We start from the raw sequence: 18,149 nt of genomic DNA, 5'->3' as shown, positions 1-18,149 counted from the left end.
AATAATAATAATAATAATAATAATAATAATAATAATAATAATAATAATAATAATAATAATAATAATAATAATAATAATAATAATCAGATTGTAACAGCACAGTTGCATATTTATAAGTACACGGGATCAGTAGCGGTGTTAAGGTGCATTCGTAGGGTCCTCTCCTATAAGGTGTGACTATAAGTGGCGATGTTTAAGCGGAAAAAAATAATAATAAAGAGAAAAAAGGCAAGGAAAGACAATGCAAATGTGCATAAGTTAAAAGAATAGAATGTACAAAGAATTCACATTGGCAAAAGAAAAAAAAACATTCACAATGGTTCTTTAAACCTTCTGCACTGGAAAATATTGTTTAAGAGAAAGAGAGAAACTTACTGTTTGTATTTTTCTGCATATTCGTGTTTTTTTCTTTCCTAAAGAGAGTCTTGCGAGGGTCCTATATAATATCACTCGGGCACAGGTTTTCTTTTTTTCTCCGAGGCGAAACGAAGTCCACAGATCACAAAGGTTCGTGATTGGTCGGCGAGGCGCGCCATTATCATCATCATCACCAGCACCACCGTCGTGAAGGAGCAGAGAGGCACGTAAGAAGGAGCACGTTGTGTCTCGACAGTCACGTGATCACGTCGCATGACTCAAAAACGAAAATAAGCTTTAAGGGGACACCAAAAAGAAGCACTAAATCAATCTAAGGCCGCTACATACTTCAATAACATTTGCTGGCAGGCTAGCTCGTGATATCTGAAGTGTTGAGCACAGAATTAACCACGACGGGGCAAGACGAAGGGGACACACACAGGCGCTATTTGTTTTGTGCCGTCTTAGTTAATTCTGCGCTCAAAACTTAAGATATGTCGTGCCAACAAGGCCAGAAGTCAGCCCTTGCAAAATGGCTCGTGATACATTGTTCATTACATCACCTGGGCAATCATTAAAAATCGTTATCTATCTATCTATTGTTCATAAGGATGACTCCACATGCACGAACAAGAAAAACAAACACTGTTTTGTTTCTCCTTAGCCTGTTCTTATCTGCAAGTGCATATGCTGTCAATCTTACGAACAATGGAATAGTAAATTAAAAGGCTGGCGAAGTTTGCTGTACGCCCCAGAGAGATAACTTGGTTACGCAGAAAAATATGTGAACGAAGGAGAGAGAGCCGGAAAATTCTGACGCGATCGAAATTTCCCGCGATTAGACGAACTTGGTCTACATAACAGAACTTGTTATACATAACAGGCCACGTCGCGCTGCCCATCTCGGAAGCCACGCTCTGTCAGGCGCGATCACCCGCTTTGAGTGAGGTGCTCGCGCGCAGGGGGCGCCACTCTCCCTCAAAGCGGGACGAAGACTTGGCATGTGAGTGTTCTCATTTTTTGCAGCTGTTGTAGAATAACGAATAAAATCTGGTGAGGCTGCAGTTATCTTGCAAGTGTACAATTGATGTTATCAATTTCGTTACTGTGAGAACTTGACCACAGAAATTACGATTCATAAAGAAGTGTACTGCACGTCGCAGAAGACATGAACGCAGCGTGACAGTGGCTCTTCGAAGTTTGTACATTCCCTTAAAAATCTCAACCTGAACCTTTCTTTAGTCGTGGGGGACGTGCTATATTGAACATCGTCGACATCGGTAACCTCGGCCACGTTGTTCAATTCGCTATCTTGTCAGCTCTGACTAGCCCAGAGGGCGTACTGTACGGCCCTCTCTGATTGGTTCGCACTGTAGCCATTACAGAACTTGAACAACATGGCGGAATTCGACAGGGTCCCGAACAGCACCGCAAATATGTTACCTTAGCTAGATTAAGTGCTTGTTTTTAGTGTCCCCTAACAAAAAAAATACAGAGGGCGTTGCTAGGCGTTCCGAAAGGAAACGATGGCGCAGAAGGACCAATAAGCGTTTCGCAAAGTTTCGCAACAAGGCAATGAAGGCGATAATTGGAAACGCGGCTGACGTCGCTGTCCGGGTACGGAATGGAGCGAAGAGTCAGTGATCTCACAAGGGGGGTGAACGACAGCCACTAGAGAAACTAGGAAGTGAAGTTTAGAGAACACGCTCCCATGCCCTTTGCAATGAGCACCCTGAATGACCAGTTAGGCAATGAATGATGAATCGGCATTTCTGGAACACCTTAAGTGATCATTTAGCGCCTGACTATAATGCAGCTTAGTTTGCGTGTTAGCATCAGTCGATCTTTGCGACTGATGTCACTTCAGAATCCACAAGTCCAAAGCACCAGATAATATCAAGGTGAATTAGAACATGTAGTGCATTTAATACCCGCCTATATTTACCGTAAAAAAATAAAAGAACAAAAGAAAAGAATCGCTATATTTCGGATAACCGAGCTTCTGCAGATAGTGCTAAACGATCACTTCTTAAGTCACTCCAATCCGTAGAGGCGAGCGCAGCTACAGCTTGCATCCGGGCGGCGCCTTCGCTGGGAAGTATAGTATAGTATGGTTTAGTATAGTATCCAAACACGGTGTCCAGACTGTTGACGTGGGTACACAATATGAGTATTGCCACTGCCGGGTGATTCTTCAGGGGAATCGTTGTTCTCGACTCGTATCTTCGCTCTCAAGAGGCGCTTGTCGTGCTGTGCACGTTTTCTACCTACGTTAAAGCTTCTCTCAACGTGACAGTACCCCATATGGCGGCCCCCACTATGACGTACGCCAGTGCAAGCTGTTGTATCGGTGATGCCATCTGTTAGCAGGAACCGTTTTTAGTCCTTCTGCAGCCGTCGTATGCCTTATCAAGCAGACGGCCTGTATGTGACATCGCAGGTGTCGCAACAAGTTGACCGCGGCTACCTTTCTTTTGTCGTGCCATCTGAGATCAGCAGAACAGATAAGCCAGAGCGTGCTTTGCTTCCGGCGCACGCGCAAGAGAGCGCCAACACCGACTTAGCGCGGGCGAAAGGCACAGTCACACAGCGCTGTCAAGAACACGGGGTGTGTCATATATGAAAGAAAATACCGCTCGCTGTACTTCGTAGTGATCAAAAAGGAATGTGCTTTTCAGTACTTGCGAACGTCAGATAGGGAAATCAAAGAGAGCGAGAGAGAACGGGTATAGACTACTTCTCTGCATTACTTCCTACTATAGACCACAAAACTGCATCTTTTTTATTCTCGTACAAGCATTTAGATCAAGCATACATAATCTTGAGCTTATTTATCCCCTGTCGCCGTCGCCAACACAGGTTTGATTACTTCACAGATTATGACAATCGAACACTGGCAGATAAGAAATAGGTAGGAAGCTATCGAGATCGTTAGTTACACCTGACTCGCAGCACGCCGGCCAAAGATGGCCGCTCCCTTAAATGTGGTGACCATTCTGGTTTATATGTTCTAAGGCAAACGGGGGAAGTAATGAGATGTCACTTATGATTAAGATACACATTCTTGCAGTACTACAAATCGCGTTGGCAATCCGATGTCGTGGACATGTTCCAGAACAATGTTTGATAGCTCCAGTATTGCGCGCTTTCTTTAGACTGTAGCGACGTTAGGTAATGCCTAAGAAATACACATCAGACGACAGTGCACAGAAAACGATACACAGTGGTAACTCGCGCTGGCATAGGCAGGTCGTATCAAGCTTCGCCTATGGGACGTTATTGCCGATATGCAATACACGGTTTCGACGCGAATGTACGGCATGAAGCAGTGCTGGAGAGAACGAGTTTAAAATGCTGTGTGACGTGCGCCTTTCGCTCGCGTTGTGCCTGTCATCGCTCGGACCCGAATCTCGAGGTACTCTGCACAACTTCGATACCAGCAAGCCACGCACGTACGCGCGTACTGTACGACAACATGGCGACATCCTTTCTGGCGTCACTATACTGGCCGTCTACAGAGTGAGCTGCGCAAGCTACCGGAGCCGCGGAAGAGCGGTAAGAGGCAGTATATGCTGTAGCGTTTGCGGTTCATTTCAAGTGAACCACATAGACTCACCCGGAGAAGGGGTTGGGCTGTTCCCAGAGTCTGCGTCCTATACAAACGACAAAAAAAGACTAACCTCCGGAGACACACAACAGTCTGCAAGAGCACCGAGGTGGGGGCAACAAAAGGGGGCCCCGGTGCTTCTTTAAGCCGCTCCCTCGTTATCAGATCATGCCGAAGCAACGCCCTCTATAACGAAAAACAGCGTCTACCACGCTGTCATGGAGGAATGAATAAGCTAGGAGGGACGGCACTTCGCCACGCAGCCATGGCCTTGACAATCGAAGGCACTATCCCTCGATTTTTACCTCGCAATATATCGGCCCATCACGTGACCTCTGAGAGACAGTATACTTGAGTGCTAGTCTAGACATTGCCAAATTCCGCCATGTTGTCTAATTCTACCATCGATCAGCTCTGATTGGTCCAGAGGGCTGCTACGGTCTCTCTGTGATTGGTTTCAAATGTCGCCATTACGAAATTTGACAATATGGCGGAATTAGCACAGCGCACGCGCTCTCACGTGTCGATCCAATGACGTGTCGGGTCGATGCTTGATTTAACCGGGTTTTCCTCCCGGGTTTTCCTTTCCTCCATGACTGCTGCTCACTTTGTATAACGACGCGCTGAATCTACGCGAGTTTTGAGAAGGAAAAAAAGAACGACGAAACAACGGTCGCGTCGCCCTTGTGCCACCCACCGACGGCTCGCGCACATGTCATAACACAAGCACACAAACACACGGACACCACAAGACGGCGCGCACGTGTGGTAGCGGCGTCGCGTTATTGCTGCTTGTCGTGCTGTTGCTGCTGCGACGAAGACGAGGCGACGTCCTTTCCCGGTGTACCGCACTCAGTGTCCTGTTCGGCGATCTCACTCTCAAGCATGGCACGCACCGCCGCCGCCGAAGAGTCCGCGGTGGCCGCCGACGTCTTATTAGAGTCCCTGACGTCCTTCGACTTGTGGCTGGACTTGCGCTTGAGCGAGTGACTGCGGCTCTTACCGTCCGAGGCGTCCTGCCTCGAAGAAGTCTTCCCGCCGCCGCCGGCACGTCTGGAAGAAGAGCACGACGTCGTCGTCGCCGGGGCCTCGCCCGCTACGTCGCCGCAGGTCTCCGTTGGAGGGTCGCCCCGCGGAGGCGAGGAAGGCCCGCTTCCACCGCCACTTCCGGCGCTCTTGAGCAGTTCCACGAGGTGCTCGTCTATTCTGTTCACCTTGGTGTGCAGCCTCTGGATCTCCATCTTGAGATCAACCCTCATGTCCATAAGGTTGGCCAGGAGCTGCTGGTAGTCGCGCCCGCCTCCGGCCCTCGGAGACAGGAGGCTTTCGGAAGGCTGTGACGGCGCCTGCGGCGCCTCTAGTGGCGGCAGAGGAGGTGGCCTCTGAGGAGGCTGTTGCTGGTAATGCTGGTGTTGGACTTGTTGCTGTTGTGACGGGTGACGAGGCGGGGGTCCCTCCTCACTCTCGCTGCCTTTGCCCGGACTAGAGGTCTCCGGTTCGGCCGTCTCTTCGATGGTTTCGTGCTTGGAGCTCATGCTCTTAGCCCATTTAGATAGACCTCGATGCGGAGTCGTGCCGGAGGTGGCTGCGCCGTTGGAAGGCTGACCAGCTCCTCCGGAAGCGCTGGGCCTCGGCGGAGGAGCGAGCGCGGTGCTGGCGGCCGCGGCCGGCTGTTCTTTGATGGATGGCGTCGCGGGAGCGGCTGCCGGCACCGTCGGCTTGACGATCACCTACGGTGGCAGTGTCGGACATTGTTATTACGATGGCCGTCACAAGGAGTCGGCACAAATGAATAGACAGGTGTGGTAAGTTGGGCAGGTTGGTAAATATGCATGTCTGGAAAGGAGTAGCGCATAAAAAACGGAGGCAAAAAAAAAAGAGACAAGACGTGACCTGTCTATGTCTCTTTCTCTTGCTTCTAGATTTCGTGCGCTACTCAGTTGAAGTCATACAAGTGAAATATTTTGCATTGCGTGCCGCAAGCAAGGTGTGATTGGATCGTGCGGCACGCAGCACTGGGGGACTGGTGTTGCAGTTTAGATTCGGGCTAAGGTACGTGTCGGATACACCTGTGTGAGAGTTTAAGTACAGTTCGGGTATGAATTCAACATGAGTGTATGTGGCTAGGCTTACGGTTATCATTTAAGGTTCGTGTTCTTTAAGGCATCCAGGCTTAATTCTTAAGTAAGGTTAAGTGGAAGATACTTACCTCTTGGCAGCTCACGACATAATAAATTACCCCTTACTTTCCTCTCTAATCTGCATACTTTCGCTCTTAGTCTATTCATTATCATCATTAATAATACCCGAAGAACGTGGGTGGTATTGATGATATATGATGTTTATTGGCGCAAAGGACCATTCGATGGCCAAAGAGCGCCAGGACATGGCAGCGAATGTGAACAATGATTATGGTAAGTGGCTGTAAAAGGGCCTTACAATTCCTCGCGCAAAACGCGGGTAAACATATAAGTATTAAAATCATGAGAGTGACGTGAAATGTGTATGTAGTGAGAAGGAATGGCGATTAGTTGCAATAATAATACTACGCGTCTATGGCACGAACGTGGGTGGTATTCTGGACATTGTCAAATTCCGCCATTGGTCAACTACAGCCTCTCTGATTGGCTTAACATGCCGCCATTACGAAACTGAACAGTATGGCGGAATTTGACATGTCCACAATAGCACACCATACTTGTCTAAAATTGCCTCCTCAGTACCTGGTGCGGCTGTGCGTTGTCCGCCGGCAGGTTCTCCTTGTTGTCGCCGGTGGAGACGGAGTCCGATCGCAGCGCCGCCCAGCGGGACAGTTTGGGCGCGTGCGTAGACGTGGGCGGAGCCTCGGAGATGTGCACCACCTTGGGCGCCGACGGGGGCTGAGGCGCCGAGCCGTCGTGGCTGCTCGCCACGATTGCGGGAACCTGGGACGCCGGACGGACCTGGGTGGGACGCGGGCGAACGTTTGCATTTCAGTTCTACGAACATATTTTGTGACATCATCCAACGCCTATCACATCATATTGATAAGAAATCGTCTGAAAGACGGGGTATAGAGAGCGCCTCGCATTTTGAGGACAATGTCACCGGTGACTCTCGCGTTGAGACATGCGCCACTCTGCTTACGCTGCAGAAGAGATTGCTGCGAGCGTCCTACCTCATGAACGAGAAGATGAGGAGGAACAAGTAACCTTTGTAGAGGAAGCACCAAGAATTTCAGCTAAAGAAGCACTGATGCACTTGGAAGAAGCGAAGTCCCTCGCTGCCTGGCAGAGTATTGTGGCGGATAAGGTTTACGAGAGCTTGAGCACAGGGACTCAATTCATGACCACTGCAGTTTTAAGTGCACAAATATGGCAAAAGATTACCACATTCTTCAAAACATGCTAAATAAGCAGACATTCACACTAAAGAATGCAGCGCTGCAATTAAAATGGTTCAAATTTCATTTCAATATCTGATGTTTTCTTTTGCTCCCGATAATAAGTTGCAACCTAACTATTTCAGTTCAGTCAACCTTCACTTTAACGAACTTTTTTTCTGGGGTCCCTTGAAGTTTGTTCAAGTGAAGTTTCACTTAGTGTATATGTGCGTGCATTACAGCTAAGAAACATGCTTTCGTGAAAGCCACCCCTAGCAGACACAGCAAGGACTGAAAGATTGTTTCGAAGAATAGATATGAAGGCGAATACACGAGTCCGTACTTGCCCGCCGCGGGGCTCTAGTGAACATGGTGCTTGACTGCTGACTAGAAAGTCGCGGTATGCCATGGCGGTCGCATTTTGATTGAGGCAAAATGCTGGTGGCCCGTGTGCTTAGTTTTGATCGTAATAATTGTTGGGGTTTTTACATCCCAAAACCACGATATGATTATGAGAGACGCCGTAGTGGACGGCTCTGGAAATTTCGAACACCCTGGTGTGCTTTAACGAGCACCTAAATCTAAGTGCACGGGCTACTAGCGATTTGCCTACATCGAAATGCGGCCGCCGCTGCCGGCTTAGATTTAGGTGCACGTTAAAGAACCTCAGGTGGTACAAATTTCCGGAGCCGTCCACTACGGTGTCTCTCAAAATCATATCGTGGTTTTTGGATGTAAAACACCAATAATGATTATTATTAGCCCGCACTCAACGAGCAGCATATCGTACTCCATCAGTATAATTTTGTTGTCAAGATAAAGCAAAATATGTCGTTATAAGATAGAACATTACATTACCGTCTTCCAGTTGTAATGAACAAGTGATAACAACTGAGGGTTTGCCTATATTGTCTAAAGTTGATATGTTGCATCGAATGTGCTGGTCGTGTTGTTCATGAATGTTGCGTGATTTCTGTGGCGGTTAACTAGTGTCATTCATGTATTTATCGATTTGTTATGAATATTTGTGTATGTATTTCAGAGTTTTACTTTATCCTGTGCTGTCATATGGGCCACATGCGAGTTTTTATTTTGGGATCGCCGCTTTCCGCTGCCTTTAATTTTGTAGTTTGTAATTTTCTTGTTTTCTGAGTGAAGGAGCCAGTGAAGCTGTGAAATGCAGCTTTTTTTTTTTACTTTCACACCAAGCCACGTATATACTGTACTCGTGTGTACCTCCCACGTGGCTGAATGAACTCAAACTCAACCTCAAAGATAAAGGAGAAGAAAAGAAACTCACCAGGGCGCCCTTCTCGATGTCGGGCGAGGGCAGGATGGCGAGAGGCGAGGAGGGCGCGCGGCCATGGTCTCCCATGGTGGGACCTCCTCCCGCCGGGGTGGTCGCCGTCGAGCTGGCCGAGCCGTTCTTGCGGAACTTGGAGAATATCTTCCTCACCAGGTGGTCCTGGGACAGTTCCTGAAGGGGCTCGTGCTTACGCCTCTCCGCGAGCTCCTTCTCGCGCTTCACGTCAGACACCTTGCGGAAGATGAGCTACGCGATGGGAGAGAGGAGAAAAGGAGTTGAGGACGAGACGGAGAACGAGGTTACTAGTCAGGACTATATAGGGGAGACCCGCTCAAGTTTGCCCGCCGACGCCAGCGCTTGCCATTCCCCTGCCGGAAAAAAGCGTACACTAGTAGCGTGTTACGACCCTTTCGCTCCCTTTGGCTCCCACGCATAGGTGAGACCCACGCCGTGGGAGGCGCTGCGGTGCCGGGCGCTGTCAGTCAATGTGGGGAGAAAACTCGTTACACGAGTGTTCACCCCTTCGCTGTCCCCTTCAAGCTGCCTTGAAAACGCGTTGCTTTGCTCGCACGCTGCACGCGTTCTGCACGTGTTTTTGAGAATTTCGCGTCGCGCGCGGTTAGGATGTACACGCTTCTGTCCGCATGGCAGCAATTTGGTGAAAGGTCAGCGTCTGCTCAGCCACGTAGCAGATGCGGAGCAAGTGATAACCGACGACGCCGTCCTCGTCAGAGCGAAGTGCATTTCGCAAGTGAAGGACGACGCTGTTTACGACGTGGAGTTAGCACAATGTTCTGTACGTTTGTAATTATACACCTGTTTTATTTGGTTTGCTGTGTGTACTACGCACTCTCTATGTTTGTTACTGGATGGCCGCTTCTCGTGCTTTAGGTTAAGCGGCCCTCGCGCTGTGACTGCTATTAGTTGGGATACCTTAATTTACTAGCAACCATTCGAGTTATCGTGTGATACGCAACACTCCAAAAACAAATGGTCTATTTTGGGCTTCTTTCTTTCCCGCAACAAAAATTGACATCTATCTCGCGTGTCCTTCCTTGCATTATCGCCGTTCTCATAGCCGGTACTCCGAGTTCACGAACAGCGTGCGTACTATCAACGTGGCATAGCATTATTAATAGGGAACTGACGAGCGCCCAGCTTTCAGAAAAACTTTTTTTGTGTGTGCAATCTGCGGGGGAAGAGCCAACTGCTGTCAAGGCATTTTATCTTGGTCACTTTCGGCAGGCTTGGTCTGACGGTCCCGACGTGGGAGTCGCCCGCTGCGCGCTGACGCGCGCCTTGCAGGACCCAAATAAAGTTTTTCAACCAACCAACCAACTATCGAAAGTGCACCGTGTTCTCCGGGCTGTACCGGCACACACAGTAACAACTAGCTCATTGTATCTGCCAAAAAAACCAATGGACGTGCAACAACGGCTAATGCTTTTTTTTTTTCGTAGTTGTCGTGGTCGTGCCCACTCAAGCGTGAACTTCGAATCCATGCCTGTCGTCTGCTTGTTTTGTGCCATCTGTTTGGGAATCGGTAGAATTTCACTGGTGGAGCCGACCCCTTCGTGTTTGCATGGCCATTGTGACAGTTGACGACGCAGCAATAGTTCCCCCCCTTTCTGTCGGGGTGACACGCGGAACGAGCGGTGTTTCACGTGCAGCGCGCTGATGTCGATGGTCCCGCAGAAATGAGACCTTCCGAATAGAGTTATTGATGTTCCTCTCGCAGCTTACATTTCATTGATATCGTTCTCATTATTTATTGCTTACAACGCATTACGTGTCAAGGGAAGGTACTGCTGACAATGGCCCTAGCGCCCTTGAACCGTTGAGCCTTTGCGTAAACATTCATTAAAAAATTATGCGACAGAAAGCGGATGCATTGTACCGGAGATAAACATTTGGTACGCTACAATTCGCGACATTCAGCTGTACGTGTTTTTGATCAATTGTTTTCGTGCACGAATTTCGCACGAATTGGCTTTCGTGTTTTTAATGTATATAAGTTGGTTGGAAGACGGTACGTTTTGTTTGTTTGCGAAACATATGAACATGCAATCGTTATTACGAGATGAACGTTTGTCAGAAAGCCGGGCTACCTATGTATATGATAAATGGTGCATTTCCAGCGCGCTAGGAGAAGGAAACAAGAAGATTCAGAAAGAAAAAAAAAAACTCAACAGGACAGGGAGGCTACAACTAAGGAGAAGATCTGGGGCCGAAGGCACAAAGCTTTTCTTTCGTAAGTGCGTTTTCCCATTGGTCAGCCGGTTTCGCTAACGATATATCCCATTCGCTGAAATATTCTTTTATGCAAATGTTTTAGCGCAAGACGTTTTTGTGAATACGGGCCCTGTAACGTGGCGAGCGTGCATTTAACGGCTTTTGGCGGCCATAAAATTGCGTTTTGCGTTGACAATAACAACAAATAAAGAGAGAGAGGTAGAGAAAACGACAGAAGGTCGTACGTGAACAACGGGTTGGATGGGCACAGAACACCGGGCCTATCAATCGATAAACGCCGGGCCGCAGCGGCGAAAGGTCTATACCGCTGTAAGGTATCGCTTATAGGGATAAAAACAAGGCCCACGGCAGTGGCAGGCGTGTCAAAATCGCCTTTGGTTTAGGGAAAAGCATCCTGCTCGTAGAACAAACCACTTTCAATTGCATCTCATTTGACATTCTATTGAAGACACGGAGCGCATTATCTCAATAATTAATTTGGCAAGGGTTCTGTAACTTGAAGGTTACAGAAGCTGCTTTTGGACTAGCACGAAAAAAATTCTACGTTCTAAAAATGAAAACAAGGCTTCTAGTGATGAAGAGGGGGACGTAATAAAATGTAGGAAGTGAACAGGAGTATTCGCACCCCCCTCCACACGCACGCACGCACGCACGCACGCACGCACGCACGCACGCACGCACGCACGCACGCACGCACACACACACACACACACACACACACACACACACACACACACACACACACACACACACACACACACACACACACACACACACACACACACACACACACACACACAACATGTGCTGATATAGAGGGAAATGCGACAAATTTGGTTAGCATTACATTTAATTACCTCTAATCACATTCATTTACTTCGATAGCAAATGCTGGCCGATACTAGTAAATGTCAGATGGCAGTATTCAACACTAGCCTTCACTAATCAACGAATGGCACATAGGTATTCGACGTTAACGAGTGCCAGAATTGTTCGAGTGAATGCGGTACGCTTCACAAAGCAGGCGTTAGACAAACGCATCCACTTTCTTTCTCAATTCGTCCCATTTTAAGCACTAGAAAAAAAGAAAAAGAAAGGAAGGAGCACAGCTATGAGCTCCGGGCTCTGCTACTAATTATTTTTACGTTCACACACACTGCGATTCGTTAAGGCCGCAGGGCCTGTTGCTGGCATCTTTTTTAATATAGCAGAGACCTGACCTTCAACGCCAGCGACGGCTCGGTGTTTGCGGAACACTCCCACGCGTCTGCAGCCACCAACACTTTCAACAGTAGCCACAGCGACAACATCAACAACCAAGGTAATTGAAATTTACGAGGAGCAGTATTCTGAAAGTAGCGGCGCTGTGTTTTGGGGCCAAGGAGCCTCTCCTTCCTATATTATTTTCTCTCCCTCTCCCTTTCTTTTAAAGCTGTTAGAGATTACAAGAAGCCGACGCTGCAATTCGCTTGAAATAATAAACACCGCGCAGTGAGAGGAGAACGTGAACTAACGAAAGAAGTGAAGAAAAGTAAGGTATGTACAGCATTCGCGTGAACGACGAAGAACAAAAAGTGAGAAGGAAAAAAAAAGACGAGGAGGGGGCGTGAAGAGCACCGCGCCTCCTGGGGGACAACGATGCATAATGGAGATTCCTATCTTCCTTTTTTGTTCCCCCCACTGTTGCTTTCTTTATGAAGGAGAGGTGTACGAGCGAAGTAAGCGAGGCAAAAAAAAAACGAAAAAAAAAAGAGAAGACAGATAAATGAAAGAGCCAAATTATGAATTAAGGAACCGAGAGACAATGAAATGGAGGAAGAGATGGGCGCAAGCAGAAGAGGAACAAGAAGGGACAGGAGCAGGAAATGAGAAAAATTGAAAGATGAGAGGAAAGCACAGAGGTGCATAGAAAGGAGGATACATGTGGAGAATAAGGAAACCAGCAAGGGGAGTTAAGGACTTTTGAAGACATTTTCTGCCTTGAAAAAAGGCTACATGGGGAGGATTAGGAAGGACGCTAGAGGAGTTAAGAAATTTAGAAGAATTTCTTCCTGGGCGAGTTGGTGCATGTCTATGTTGGGAATTGCGCATACATACGGACGAACACAGAAAGAAGGGCAGTTAAGTGAATGAAGGAAAGCTAAGAGAGATGGAACAGATGGGAAAGAAGGAGGTATACTAGTACACAAAGGCAGGAAGGGAATGACAGGCAAGGAAGCGGATGAGAAAGATGTAGGCAGACGAGGGAGTGGAAAAAGGGGAAATGAAAGGGGGGACGCTATAAGGAAATACGATGAAGTAAATTAGGATCTAAGGGATTAGAAGAAAGGAGAAAGAGTTATGTGTGAAAGGGACATGCGTATAGGGAAAGGGAGAGATACCAAGAGAAATGAGGCCGCGCAAAAATGCAGAAGGATCAAGCTAAGACTGAGGATATTGGGGAAAACAATTCAGGAAGAAGGGAAGTGGCCAAGAAAGAGTCAATAGAGATAGAAAGAAGAAGAGGTTCAGGAGTGACGAGGGAAAAATGGGGAGACGAATAGCTAACGAAAAAGTGTAGACGGAGTAGAAAGACAGACGAGTAAGCGGGGTTGTATACGAGACGAAAGAAACAATAACGCGAAGTAAAAAAGAAACGAAGAATAATGGGGAATGAGTTAGAGGGATAGAGGGTAGGAGAATCCCATCGCGTGCTCGCGCCCGTGCTGCACCGTAAGCCGGCGCAGCGCTGCGCATGCATGCATTGGGAATGCCTTATCCCCACGTACGAGCCGCCAACACCCTATACGACAAGCGGCCGGGCGGAATTCCGGAGTGGCCCGCCGAAGGGATTCCCGACAAGGACATCCCACACCTCCCGCCTCTCGACCCTGGCCCTGTTTCGGGCCGCCGCCTCCCTTCCGTCTCCCGAATCGGGACACGGATGTGTAAAAAAGAAATAAGGGAAACACACGCGGTCATCCCCCAGTGATCCGGGCCAGGGGTGCCGTCGTCGACGGGTCAAGGGCCCTCCTCGTCGCATCGCGTTTTTTTTTTTGTACGCACGTACAAGCTATGCTCTCCCCAGGCTTAATGCCGAGCGTTTAAAGGGATAATGCTGCGTTTCGACCCTTTTACTTTTTTGTGCCTTTCCCACCTCCCTAACTCTCACTGGGATGACAGGAGGTAAATTGAAAACGCAGTACACACGAATGGCTCTAAAACAATAAACGCGTAAAGCACGATTCCCTAATTCTCGCGGTCACTCCCAGAAGCTTTTCCCCGATTCCCTCTCCGATGTATTCCCAGATATCCCCTTTTTGGGGTCAGGTCAGCCGACTGCGAGGGGAGGGGGCGGTTGCTAAAAAAAGGTAATAAAGGGAAGCCGCTCGCACGCGCGCGCGATGCTATAAATGGAAACGAGACGGAGGCGTGGGCCCGCAATTATGAAGCGGCCGAGACACCGCACGTATTCGTTCCGTGCGCGGCCACCGAAAAGGTGTCGAGGACAATCTGGTTGTCGTGCTACGTCATAGACGGCGTTCTCGTGCCCCCCCCTATACGGGGCCGGGAAATTTTCCTTCGCGTGACGCGCGAAAGAGCACGCGTGCGCGGGCCGTTAGCATAAACGCCAGCGACGTTTCTCGGAGTAATGAATACAAGGACGGACACCCTGTTCCGCGATATAGTTCTAGGTTAAGAGGTAGTGAAGCGTTCTTGAGCGAACAGAAAAGAGTCACTTGATGTGCTTGGGCAGATCTTTTCACAAATGCCCAATGATAAGATGATGAATCTGAAGGCAGCCTACTGGCCTCGACTAGGTCATCGGTAAAGGCGTCTGCGGGAGACAGACCCTAACACGACTTTTTGCCTCTAGGCTATAATTAACCGAAGCCATGCCTGTGTGCTATACCGAATTCGCCTGGGCGTTGGTTTAACTCGATGCTACGCGCACCTCATGGGCCGTTCGGACAGCGCTAACTGTGAACGCCGCCAGGTTTGTGAAACATGAGCACGTCGATTTAGTGACTGCCCACTCCACGGGTCACAACCGAAGATGCTGCAGCTTCAACGCTTGCAGGAATTCGAGTACATACACTGAAGTTATATTTTGTCCATACTGCTGCGATCAGACAGAGCCATCAACTGACATAAGGGATGTTCTGGATTTTCTCAAGACCACTGGACTGGACACTAGAGTGTCGGGAATATTATATACGCACCGCTTCTTCCTCTCTCCACCGTCATCATCATACTTCATCTATCTCTTTTTTTCCCTTTCCATTTTTCCCTGCGAAAGTAGCAGGTTAGAGCGTATACTAGCTAAGGCCAACTTCTCCACCTAATAATAATTTTTTTCTCTCTTTCGCTCTCTGAAAGTAACAACACCAACGGTCTTGAAATGGTCCCTTTTGTCGCCGAATTCTGCCCAGTCATTACGTTAGTAATCCTCTAAAAAATTAGTGTTGAATATGTATATGTAACATAATGGCAGTAAATGTAATATTAGTCTATTTCCTTGGTATTCGCTCGCTAATATGCGTTTCGGAAAAAATTACGCATCGCGCGCTCCACTTATGCTTGTCAAGTTGTTTTCGCCGCATAATGACTAATGCTGTGGCAGTGCACGCTTTACAGGAGACGCGAAGACCGAGGCAAGCGCGTGCGCTGAGCGTTTTTACAAGCTGCCGGTGTTGTCGTGAACATCTGCACTGCGGTATAATATCTTCAGTTTTATTTCGAGTAAAGGCTCCTCCACCACTTTCGCTCTGTTCAGAGTTGAGAAGTATGCCCGAACAAAGGTTTCATAAGGTTCTAAGGTCTCATAAAGCTGTACTTTGTGCAAGGTAAACGATACTCTAGGTATCTTTTCACGTGCAGTCGTGAGCAGTATGAGAGGGAACACCGAATTACTGTTTAATCAACGATTAGTCGTAATAGTGTCACGTGGTCGTGACGTCGACGAAGGCAGCAGTCAGCAAGTCGAGATGAAACTCTTTATTAGGCCGAACTTGTGGCCGAGAAACTGAAAGCTACAGTAATACACTGATAGCGGCGGACAGAGCGTCGACCGTCGATCAACTGACAAGCGGTCAAGCGCGTCGGCTTTTATACAGTCGCTATCGAACTTTCTAGCGATATCGGTGGTTGTTGCGCAATCTCTAGAATAAGCTCGAGTGTTCGCGTCTTGCGCGCAATCTTAACAAAATGATCTACAATAACCGCGAAGCTTCTCGAACAATGAGGCGCAGTGTGCGCTGAGTGTTGCTGACAGCCTTTGTGGGCGAAAAACCGAATACAGCAAAAGTAATGATAAGAAACGTACGTGGCAATGCCCCCCTCTGAAAAAAATTACACCATCTCCCGCTAAAGGGGACCATGAGGCGATGCGAAGCCGGAGCACTTGCACGATCGCGTTTCGTTGGCGTTCGTTGGGCATGCTACCGACCTCGCGTCGTGGAACGCGAAGAGGGACGCTACGCGCGTCGTATCTTCCATCTAGCCCAGCCGTTAATTCTCACAGGGCGAGCGGGGAACGCGGTCGACAGGCGGGCGAGAGGGGGGCAGCGTAGGAGAGGAGGAAGAAGGGGAGGGGACGCGCATGCGCTCGAGGTCATCGCGGCGTTGCGCAGGAGAGAATTTCGGCATGTCTAGCCCGCGTTTCAGTGGAAGAGTGGAAAGGGGGAGGGGAGAGGGAAAGTGGGGAGAGGAAGGGGAGAGGGAAAGTGGAGAGGGGAGGGAGGGGAGAGGGGAGGGGAGAGGGAAAGTGGAGAGGGGAAGGGGAGAGGGAAAGTGGAAAGGGGAAGGGGAACGGGAAAGCGGAGAGGAGGTGTGTGGAGAGGGTATGCGCATGCGCAGTAAGGGTGGTCACGCCGCACACCACCACCACCACCACCACCACCACCACCGGATTGAGCTCCGCCTTAAGATACTTCGCATCTAAAAGCATCGTCCCGATGCTTAGAAACAGAACATGAATACATGCAATACTAAGGAAAACTAAGCAAGCAAACATTAAATTCCTCAGGTGCGTTAACGAGCATAGAAACGTACGTGGCAATATACCGATATCAAAGCGACGTATTGAATTGCAAGAGATGCCTTGCCGCTTGAGCATGTAATGTTATGAACACATTTGCGCTCGTCGATTGCTTTTAGCCGCGATGGCCTTTAAAATGGTAATTTCAGCGTTCTTTTGCATATTGCTAACGACTGTACTTCTTTCTCACTTGTATAATCGTCATCATCACCATCATCGTCACCGTTATGAATGAATGAATGTTATTCAGTTAGGAACTTTGCAAGGCCAAGATCAATTCAGATGGCACAAGACAAGACAGGGACAAGAGAGGCCGTTGGTAAGGCCTTCATCATGCAATACACTCGAAGAGGCTGATGAATGAATGAATGGAAAAGGGAAGCCGCACTCACTCTGTGCCTGAGGTTGTATGTGAGCAGGAGGTTACGCGCGAAGGAGTTGGCGAACGCGTGGTAGAAGTTGAGCACCTCGAGCAGCTTGTCTCTCTTGATGGAGTGCAGGTCGCAGTAGGTGAGCGCGCGCACGTTGGCGCACGACTGGCCAATGGTGGGCTCCTTCCAGAACGCGTCGCCGAACACGTCACCGCGGCCCAAGATGGCCACCACCTCGTCGTCCTGGATCACCTGTACGAAGAGAAGGTATCGGATCGGAGACGACAGTCAGCGCAAGAAATACGGGTATAGAATAGCGTTTTAACGGGTGTTAGCATCTGTAGTCTCTATTGAAAAAATGCTTGAACACGGGGTGTCGCTTTAAGTTGCTGCCTTGAGGAAGACAATACTACTTGTAGGAACGCTGGCTCCAGCAACACCCCTTGTTACAGGATTTTTTATATCTTCAAGCTTCCACCTAATTCCAAACTTCCAAACTTCTTCCAAGCTTCCAAACAAGCTTCCAAACTTCTACCTAGTTTGGACCGTCCGAAAGCTGTACATGTTTAATCGCAGAGAAGCCGGTACGAGGTACAAAAGTTTTTTTGTCGCGAGCGCCGATTGGAAAAAGAGAACAGGAAGTTGGAGCACGAGGGAAGTGTCAATTGAGGGAAGTTTTGAATTGATCATTCCATTTATGATCAATAAACCAACCATTCAGTCGATTCGTTAGTCAGTGTTCCAGTAAGTCAATGTATTGGCCACTTAGTCCACTAGTCACGAAGTCAATTATTTGATCATTCGCAGAGTCATTGAACATTCGCTCAATTCAATTAGCTGACGAGTCTTCCTAGTTATCAATCAGTTGATAACTC

General features: G+C 48.5%; 1 protein-coding gene across 1 annotated transcript in view; it reads right to left on the bottom strand.

Moving 5' to 3' along the window:
- Window positions 1–4,742: 4,742 nt before the first annotated feature.
- The window catches only part of LOC119375069 (potassium voltage-gated channel protein eag), a 137,392-nt gene continuing 123,985 nt past the window's right edge, over window positions 4,743–18,149 (bottom strand). The window contains exons 9-12 of the mRNA XM_049411146.1: window positions 17,296–17,526; window positions 8,626–8,877; window positions 6,688–6,906; window positions 4,743–5,694 (exon numbers count right to left, since the gene is read on the bottom strand). Of these exons, the coding sequence (XP_049267103.1) occupies window positions 4,747–5,694; window positions 6,688–6,906; window positions 8,626–8,877; window positions 17,296–17,526 (1,650 nt within the window). The 3' untranslated portion in view covers window positions 4,743–4,746. The remainder of the gene's footprint in view (window positions 5,695–6,687; window positions 6,907–8,625; window positions 8,878–17,295; window positions 17,527–18,149) is intronic.

Source organism: Rhipicephalus sanguineus, chromosome 11 (genome assembly GCF_013339695.2).
Source record: "Rhipicephalus sanguineus isolate Rsan-2018 chromosome 11, BIME_Rsan_1.4, whole genome shotgun sequence".
In the NCBI taxonomy this organism is placed as follows: Eukaryota; Metazoa; Arthropoda; class Arachnida; order Ixodida; family Ixodidae; genus Rhipicephalus; species Rhipicephalus sanguineus.
The sequence above is the reverse complement of the archived record's forward strand: the minus strand, read 5'-3'. Positions and strand labels throughout refer to the sequence as shown.